This window comes from Populus alba, chromosome 2, assembly GCF_005239225.2.
Source record: "Populus alba chromosome 2, ASM523922v2, whole genome shotgun sequence".
NCBI classification, from domain to species: domain Eukaryota; kingdom Viridiplantae; phylum Streptophyta; class Magnoliopsida; order Malpighiales; family Salicaceae; genus Populus; species Populus alba.
Window position 1 is genome coordinate 14,856,076 of NC_133285.1, and position 9,803 is coordinate 14,865,878.

At 33.3% G+C, this 9,803-nt stretch overlaps 1 protein-coding gene across 1 annotated transcript; it reads left to right on the plus strand.

Annotated features, from left to right (window-relative positions):
• The first annotated feature begins 5,492 nt into the window (after nt 1–5,492).
• LOC118049945 (transcription factor bHLH62) lies at nt 5,493–8,616 on the plus strand. Its single transcript, XM_035060136.2, has 8 exons — nt 5,493–6,796; nt 6,909–7,127; nt 7,227–7,292; nt 7,381–7,449; nt 7,551–7,622; nt 7,712–7,939; nt 8,055–8,151; nt 8,251–8,616. The coding sequence occupies exons 1-8, from the start codon at nt 5,894–5,896 to the stop codon at nt 8,286–8,288; spliced, it is 1,692 nt and encodes a 563-aa protein (XP_034916027.1). The 5' UTR covers nt 5,493–5,893; the 3' UTR covers nt 8,289–8,616.
• Nucleotides 8,617–9,803: the final 1,187 nt, after the last annotated feature.

Genomic DNA, 9,803 nt, shown 5'->3' on the forward strand with positions numbered 1-9,803 from the left:
GAGTGTTTAGTGGCAATAAAGTGCAATTAGATAGTGCCATAATTTTTTCAACTAACAAAGTTCATAATATTAAGTTTAAATGTTTTAAAATAAAATGGTGTCTTTGTTTAGCTTGGTTGAAGTACACAAGGCACCTACAAAATCACCAATTCAAGTTGCCCTAGGCTTGATATTTGATTTAAAAAAAACATAGACAACCATTTTTTTTTTTTTTTGAAAAAAAAAAGGGTGAAAAAAGATGGGTTAGGCTTTACTAGCTATCCTCACACCGACACACCTGGCTCTTTAGGCTAAGCCCAGCCCAGAATGGTTGAGGTTTTTAGCCATTTTGTCTGTTTTTAGCTATTTTTTTTTCCAAGTCTATTATTTGACGAAGGCTTTTATTCAATTTTATTATTTAATATTGAACTAATGGTAAATTGTTTTTTGTATTTTTTATCATATAATAAAATAAAAAAATTAAATCGATCAAGTAATGTTCATAACCTAGGTTGCAAGTTTGATGAGTTGACTAAATATCAATAAAAGAGTTGAGTTGGGTTTTTTTGACAATGTTTTTATATCTTTTGTTTTTTTAGTTGCTTATTCTATTATTTAGTGTGAGGTTTTTATTAAATTTTATTTTTTTAACATTGGATTGATAATAAATTAATATTGACATTTTTTTTTGACATAATAAAATAAAAATTTAATTTGATTAGGCAGAAATCACAACCACATTACAGGGTTAGCAAACTAACTAAATATCATTCAAAGAGTTGGATAAGGATTTTTCATATTTAAACTGTTATACCAAATTCAATACAATCTTGAGAAGTATTTAACAATCTAAATATTGATTTTTATACTTAATAAATTTGTGCGTGTTTTTTAAAAAATTGTATTATTTTTTTTTTATTTAAGACGGAAATGGTATGACATCTGTCACTTCCCAGTCAAAAATTCTACTCCACAGGTTAGCATTCCCAGCCAGCTGGTCGTACCAGACGGAAAGGGAACGCATTTATACGATAAAAAGTACAGTACTGGGCTCTTAAATACTTTGAATTTCTTGATATATTGGTGGCATATTCATGCCATGATATTTCCCTTTTCATTAATTTATGGTCCCTTCTTCTTTTTCTTCTCTGATTTGAGTTTTTTGACACGTTTGTTGCATTGCTTTGGCATTAATTAATATTTGATAAAATCATGACCGGCATGGAGAGGAGACTTACACTTCATTTAGGATTGTGCTTCTATTTTTTTTTAGTATTTTTTAAAATATTTAAAAACATTAAATTGTTATTTATTTAGTGTTTTTCAATAACTTTAATATGATGAGATTAAAAATAAAAAAATATTTTTAAAAACATTATGTATTATATTACCAACCCACACTCATAAGAAAAACATGAGAAAAGAAGGGAAAAGAAGAAAAGAAAGAAAATCAAAAGACGGTGATTCACTTATTAGGGTTAGGTTTCATTTCAAATCTGATTTTTTTTCATAAAAAAACCGCAAACAACATCCATTTTTTCATTTTTTTTTTTGAAAAGCTAAAAGGATATTTGTTTGAAAACCTCTTGAATTGACCACACAGCTCATAACCTGTACCTTAAGTTAGATCATATACAATCCATGGAGGTCTAATAACTAAATGTGTTGGAGTTGCCCGGTCAGCAATGCTACAGAAGCAACATTGAAGTGCTGGATCATATCGATCGGTAGCAGATGGAATTGGGAAGCCTGCATTGTTGACTGGAATTTAATTCCATGCAAATCCTTGACTACGTGCTCCGAGACAAAGAAGGCGATGGCTACTGGCGTAGCCTACTAATCTTTTGTCACGATCGTAACCGGAAAATCTTATATACCTAATAAATTATCAAAAACTACCCACCGCCGACGTCCTCTTTCTTCTTCCTTTTCCGGTTACGATCGTGACAAAATACTCTCTATCTGATGTTTAATTGGCTGCTCACCAAGAACACGGGGTGTTCGAGACACCAGTGAAAGAATACAGAGCAGGGCCCTTGGTCCTTCCATAGTTTAGAAGAAGGGAAAAGAAAATCAAAGTCCCCATTGATCGGTTTGGAGCAGGAGACAAGAAGAAGAAGAAGAAGAAGAAGCGATGCGTTGATGTTAATGGGTTTGGGACTTGCACTCCATTGATGAACTTATGATTTACAGTATCCTTGATCACTAGTACCATGGCACATAACACGCAAGAAACACGAGCTAGCTCAAAACTCTAAAGGGTTATGATACCCACACTAGGGTTTAGAGTCTAAGTGGGAAGTACACTCATTGCTCCACTAGACCTGAAAAAGATGCCTCAACTTCTAGGATTTCATGTTCAATCCAATAGCCCACAGCACACTATAGTTAGTCTTCAAATTCGACTCCGTTGTACATACAACTTAATAAAACAAACACTCGAATACAAGATCAGACAAACACAACCTAACCTTAAACTAGTTCACCTATCCTCGGTATTGTTTATTTCAAGCATCAAATAATCACCCATTTTTCTATTATAATTGGGAGGGTATTTAAAAGTGTGATAATAATTGTTTTTTAAAGTTTTTTTTTTATTATTAGAAATGTATCAAAATAATATTTTTTTTTAATTTTTAAAAATTATTTTTGACATTATTATATCGAAACAATCTAAAAACATATAAGAAAAATAAATTTTAATTTTTATAAAACACGGTTTGTATCATATTTCTAAACGGTGTCTTTTATTGAATATTGTTAGAGTAGGTTTATATCTAGCATATTACTCATATGACATCATCATTTCTACTTAATAGTATTAAGAACTATTATCCCAAATTATTGCCTCTAGAAGAAATATCATGATATTTCCCCTCTTTTACCCTTATCTATGCAAAAATCAAAGTGTTAATTATTGCATATTTTTTTTTGCTATAATAACAAAGTTGCTATACCTTGAACCATATTATGTAGAACAGAGTATGATTGATTAGTAATGTATTAATTATAAAATAAATAATATTTTATTTATATCTAAGCATTATAATACCTAAAACATCATAAGATAATCCACTCTCTCAAGAAATCATTGTCCACGAGATTCACTTTTGAAGAACAAAAGTAACAATAATTAAGGTTCTAATTGCAGCCGTAATGAAGAAAATAATTAATCAAATCCACATATAATTAACGGGTCGTTGGCTTTATTGACTTGTTAATCCAGTTCATGAAAAGATTTTCTCTACTTCACCCTTTTTAGGCACCTTATCAATTCATTGAATCATGCTTTTTGCCTAATTAATTTCTAATCATAAATGATTATAATATAATATAATTATATAAATTTCTTGTTTTGGCCAAGATTTTTCCCATCAACAACATTCCTGAGCTGCCATTGAGCAAAAAAGAGAAACGTGGAACCGATTTTTCATAATGAAGCTCGCAATTTGCCCAACGAAATCCGGGGCCAATAAATTTGTAGGAGAACTTCAATGCATTGAGTCTAGAAAACACTTACATAAATTAATTATAAAAATAATTCTTCTTACAGGATTTTAAAATGACTGGCAGGCTGATGACACGACTCCAATCTCTCGCACGTAGTTGTATTTCTTAGAACGCTACCTGAGTTAATACAGACCCGTCGGTTTGCTATGTGAACCCGACCAAACACGGGCTAGCCGGTGGGGGGGGTGGGCTTTTAATGCAATGATTGACCATGCCTCACAAGTTAGTTATATATATATATATATATATATATATATATATATATTAGATTGATGAGGAAGTATATTCTTAATATTATTTTAAAAAAATCCAATTTAATTTTAATTCATATATAAATTGTATTGAAGATGTATTTTATTGGTTGATAAAAAAATTTGAATTTTGATTTTGCTAGAGGGATTGTTTTTTTTTTTTTTTTCTTATTTCATTTTGTAGTAACCGAGAAAAAGAATATTATTTTACCTTTTTTTTTTTATTTTACTCTGGGGACCACGACTCCAGATTAAAATTCTTTACAGGAACCTATGTGATTTAACTTTGACTTTTCACCTGCCAAATTCCTCGTGCTGACTTCAATCAATTCCGATTGGATAGAGGGGGAAGGGAAAAAAATGATAATAGATAATAATAATAATATATATATAAAAAAAACTCTTAGTCCAGAGTCATGGAGATTTTTCTCGATTTCTCCCTTATACTGCGATTTTTATAAGAATATTGATAAAATAAATTTCATGACACGGATTATTAGGACAGTGCTGTGTAATTTCAGCAACTTTGATGTTTATTTTATTTTATTTTTTGTTTGTTTAGTCTATATTTTCGCTTTCTAATTAATTACCCCTCGATAACCTAAGCTTTGTTTTTAATATGTTCCTTAATTACCAAGTCTAAAATAATATTTGTTTTTATATTTGAATTGCATTTTAAAAGTATATTTAACTTGAAAAAATATTAAATTAATTTATTTTTAATTATTTTAATGTGATAATATTAAAATAAAAAAATAATATATTTTTTTAAAAATATATTTTATATTACTGTACCAAATATGCACCAACAAGGATGAGTAAAACCATGAGTTGTTGACTTTTTGTTTTACTTTTTTTTTCCCCTGAAGTAGACAAGAATAGTTGTTAGTAACTTGCAACTAACCCAGTAATAAATGCTTCCCTTTTCCGTGAATTGGGCCGAGGCAAAAACAAAAAATCCAAAATAAAGATTGCTTTAAATTTATGATAATGTTGGAAATATCACACAGCAATATTTCATTATTTTATATCTTTGAAGCTTAGTCCAGCAAAAGGATTTGTAAATTTTAAAGTGGAAGCTGATGATCCAGATAAAGAAATTCTAACTCTCTGCTAATTCCAATAGTATAATTTGATAATTACTTTTCATAATTATAAAAGTAAACAATTGTTTTATAAAGCCTTAAATACCTACCAATAAAAATTACCCCAGTGAAAAATGCTCAAGTGGTTTCAGATTTGAACCTTGTAGATGCAACAAGGTTTTTAAAACTTTAAAAAATTAATTCAGAGTAAAAAACTTCAAAAACTTTTTTAAAAATGAAATATATAACTTCAAAGAGTTCTTCTAGGTATTAAAAAAATACATGTTTTTTATTTATTTTTCAGTTCAAATATCTTGATAAATAATTATATTTTTTTAGAGGTATGGTCTTAAAAAAAAAAAATATTTTTTTAAAATAATACTAATTAATATATAATTTAATTTAAAGTGGCTTTTATTATCAGAAGAAAATATCAAACCAATAATAAATAAAGTTATTTGCAGCATGTGGACGTAGAGGTGCGGTTTTAAAATAAATTTTTTTTTGAGGATTAATCTTAATTAACGTTTAAATTAATTCAATTTAAAGTGGTTTGAAATTACTTTTATTATCGAAAAGCAATACCAAATCAATAATAAGTAAAGTTATTTCTCCCTGTATTGGGTGAAAAATGTATAGTTTTAAGAAGCCAGGTCCTTCGTTTAGTTGAACGGCCAAATTAAGAAGAAGATTGTAGTGTTTCAAGAGAGGGATGGATGACGTCCAAGGCCCGGCAACCACCCTCTCCTCCACCTTTTACGGAGAAAGAAATAGAAAGGACAACTTGTGTAACAAAACTTAAGGTCAAACGAACTATTAACCCTTTTTTCTCTCTTCTTTCCTCTATATAACTCCATCACAGCCCAGCTATACCCTTCCCCCTTCCCCTCTCTCTTCCTCCTCTAAAGCTTTTTTTTACCTAACCACTGGCCTGTTCTCTTTCTCTTACGTAGTAATTGCTAAGAAACACCTTACTTGCTGAACAATTTCTTTTCTGTTTGCTAATTTGCCTCTGCTCTTAGCTGTTGTTGCTTGTAACTTGAGTAAGAAAAGCTGTGACGGTTGTTGATGGAGAGTGAGTACTTTTTCAATGCAGGAGTCCCTCCACAAGCATTGCTCTTTGAACAAACCTCAACTTCTTCATCGATGCCCATTTGGCAATCCCTCTCATCTCCCATGGAAATGCAAGATAATTGCTCAGCCCGCCGCCTGTTCAATTCCAACTGGGAAAAGTCAACGGATCACAGTCCTCACTTTGATTCTTCCCTGAGCTCAATGGTGTCCTCTCCAGGAGTATCGAACTGTAACGTGTCCAATGAGAGCTTTATGGCCAGAGAACTGATAGGAAAGCTAGGAAACATTGACAACAGCAACAACCCCGGCGAGATCTCACCGCATTCTCAGCCAATGTTGGCAGCCTCATATATCACAGCTGCCAACAACAGTGCCAACACCTCATGCTATACTACTCCGTTGAATTCACCACCCAAGCTGAAGATGCCCGTCATGGATCAATTTTCGAAAGAGCATTTGAATATCCCCAGTTTGGGAAAACCAATGGGTTTGAATTCCAGTGTGGCAGAATTCACAGCTGATCCGGGATTCGCCGAGAGAGCTGCAAAGTTCTCTTGCTTTGGCAGCAGGAGTTTCAATGGCAGAATCAGCCAGTTAGGGCTAAACAATGCTGAAATGGCTAATGGATGCAATCCATTGATGGGAAATGTCAAGTTGGCGCGTGTTGCGAGTAGTCCTTTACTCAAGGCAGTGGGATCTCAAAAAGGTAACAAGAGTACTCCATTGATGGATCGATCCGAATTGACAAATTCTCAGGAGTCCTCTGTATCTGAACAAATTCCAAGTGGGGAGGCAGGTTTAAAGGCCTCCAATGAGTTAAATTCCAGGAAAAGAAAAGCACTTTCCAGGGGAAAAGCTAAGCAATCAGCATCAAACCCACCAGTCAATGATACGAAGGTACATAATTGTATTGATTACTAACAAGTCAAATTTCTTTTCTCATCTCTTCTCTTCTTATTTATCAATTGGGAATACAATTTTGATCAAACGGGAAAATTCTCTCGTTCAGGATGCAGAAACTGATGATAATTCAAACACGAAAAGAATCAAGCCAAATGAAGGAGAAGAGAATGAAAATAGTCCTGTTAAAGCAGAGGAAGAGCCAAAGGGAAGCGGAGATGATATCCAAAACAAGGCCAGTTCAAAGCCTCCTGAGCCTCCCAAGGACTACATTCATGTCAGAGCAAGGAGGGGTCAAGCAACTGACAGCCATAGCCTTGCTGAACGAGTGAGAATTACAAGTCAATTGTATACCATACAATTTTATTCAATCAATTGGAGTAATTTCCAGATTAGGATTAACACTGGTTAATTAACATGTTGTCAGGTTCGAAGAGAGAAAATCAGTGAACGAATGAAGCTTCTCCAAGATCTTGTGCCTGGTTGCAATAAGGTGTGTTGAAACTCTCAAAATTCGAATACATTAGCTTCAAGAACATGAATTTTTAATTGCTAAAATAAGGTTTGTGTGTCCATGTTAGGTCACAGGAAAAGCCCTTATGCTTGACGAAATCATAAATTACGTGCAGTCATTGCAACGGCAAGTTGAGGTAAATTAATATATATATTTGTGGAAATCAACAATCCTCATCTTGTTTGAAAATTGAAGCTCCATGTCTAATGATTGTCCCTTTACCATTTCTGTGGGCAGTTCCTCTCTATGAAGTTGGCTTCTGTGAATACCAGGATGGATTTTAACATGGACACTCTCATTTCAAAAGATGTGAGTCTTCTAGTCAATGCCCTGGACCTTTTTGTACATGAATATCAGTTCTTCTAGGTCTGAATTTGCTGCTGCATTTTTGTGTTTAGATGTTCCAATCAAGCCAACCATTGCCCCATCCAATATTTCCGTTAGATTCCTCGGCGCCGGCAGCAATATTTAGCCACCAACAGCAGCAAAATCCACCGCTGCACAGCAATATTTCTAACGGGGCAGTGACCCACTGCTCCGTGGACCCATTAGATACTACCGGACTATGCCAAAACCTCAATGCTCAGTTACCCCCGCTTGATGGATTTACCCAAAATCCTCATCAGGTATATATTGAGTTCTTAACCATGAAGTCCATGACGTGAATGCAGAGATTTTTTTTTTTTTTTTGTGGTAATTTCCGTAGCACATTTCTGAACCTGCTTCTCTAATTATGTCCAGTATCCAACATTCTGTGAAGATGACCTGCAGACCATTGTTCAGATGGGTTATGGCCAGAATCCAAACCTGGAAACATTTCTGCCACAAAATTTCCATGGTAAGAAAAAAGAGAGGCAGAAATCATCAAAGCCTTGAACTAGTCTCCAAAACTATGAAAATAAAGTTCCTGTTCATGACAAGCATTCATTTAATGCAGGTTCAAATCAAGGTTCCCACATGAAAATCGAGCTCTAGTCACCATTATTCAGTCCAAAATTAAGAAGTCCAGAAGGAGAGAAAGGGCGCTGTACATACAAGAAATCTTATATGGACCAACCCAGGAACCACTAAGCAATTTTATCATTAGGTTGATGAGGAAGAACTTTTTTTTTCCCCATGATTTTACATATTCCTGATTTTTTCACCCCCTCAAGATCCTTTTTTTCAAGTTTCTTGGAAGTATCCACTGTAAAATCCTAGCCTAGCTCTTATGTATCTTGGTGCCAAGTCTTGCAGCACCAGATTTGATGTAAGATACGATTCTAATTAGTAAATGAAGAAGTTCACTACCTGTCCTTTTCTATCTGTCTGTACATTGATGAACAGATAAAGACCATGGAAATAGAAGCATCATCATAATTAATCGATGCTAGATTGTGTAATCTTTAGGATTTGATTCTTTCTTATGTTGTAACCAGCTGTCTGTACTGAGGACTTTCTGTAAAAGTCTGATTTGAGTGATTATGACATTGGTTTATCTTGAGCTGGGGTCAACAATTGCATGATTTCTGGCACACACTACCGGCCTCCTGTAATTTTCATCGATTAACCACAAACAGAAGTTTCTGTTCCCTTTTTTAATGTCAAAGTGCTCATCAATCAGCCAGAGATTGGAAGTTAGAAGTTAGTAGGTTCTACGTCGCGGTGTAGAAAGGCAGATGAAGCAATAAAAACTCCAAACAACTGTTCGTCGCTGTGCAGTGTTCATGAAGTTTTTTTTTTTTTTTTTTTTTTGAATTCTTAGTTTAAAAACATTTATAATCACACCGCACCGCATATCCTACAACTAACCTCTGAAGAAAAGAAAAAACAATTATTATTTTATAAACATCAAAAGAATCCCATGTTGGAAGTGGTGAGATTCTGACCAGACCCAATGAATCGAAGGGCTTTTATCATCCCCTCTACTTTTAAAAGTATTAGTGAATAGGAAAAAGGGAGGAAAGGGTTTGGTTTGGTGGAATTCATGTATGGAAAGATACCCTTTGGAAATAGACTAATCTTTTCCTGTGAGGTTGTTAGTAAAAATCCATTTTCTAGGGTTTAACAAAAGATTTCTGCCTTGCAGCCAAGCTGTTTTTATTTATTTATTTATTCAAGGGTCTATAATTGCCCTGCAAAATTTGTATTCTTATTATTTATTCAGGCACCAGAAAGATGCTGTGAATGCGCTGTGCCCCTAGGGATTAGAGAATTTGTACAGAACATGCTTATTCTATAGTATTATAATATTACTGATAATTAGAAAATGTTTACGTGACAAGTCTTGTCCCCATAAAGTTTCAAAGGCTCTAATCATAATGCAATGTGCATAGGGATTACTGTTTGATGTCTTTCCAACTGTTAATTTCCTTGTCTGTTTCGTCCATTGACATTGTTTGTTTTTTTTATATATATGTTTTAAAAATATTAAATTGATTTTTTAATATTTTTTATAGTTTTAATGCTTCAGTGTTAAAAGATAATAGAAAAAAATTGTTTTTATATATT

What these genes read in the sequence shown, in the direction of transcription:
- LOC118049945 (XM_035060136.2), top strand. Translation starts at nt 5,894, where the DNA reads ATGGAGAGTGAGTACTTTTTCAATGCAGGAGTCCCTCCACAAGCATTG. An exon ending in CACCAGTCAATGATACGAAG is followed by an intron (nt 6,797 to 6,908) that starts GTACATAATTGT and finishes TCTCTCGTTCAG; the next exon opens with GATGCAGAAACTGATGATAA. An exon ending in CATTGCAACGGCAAGTTGAG is followed by an intron (nt 7,450 to 7,550) that starts GTAAATTAATAT and finishes TTCTGTGGGCAG; the next exon opens with TTCCTCTCTATGAAGTTGGC.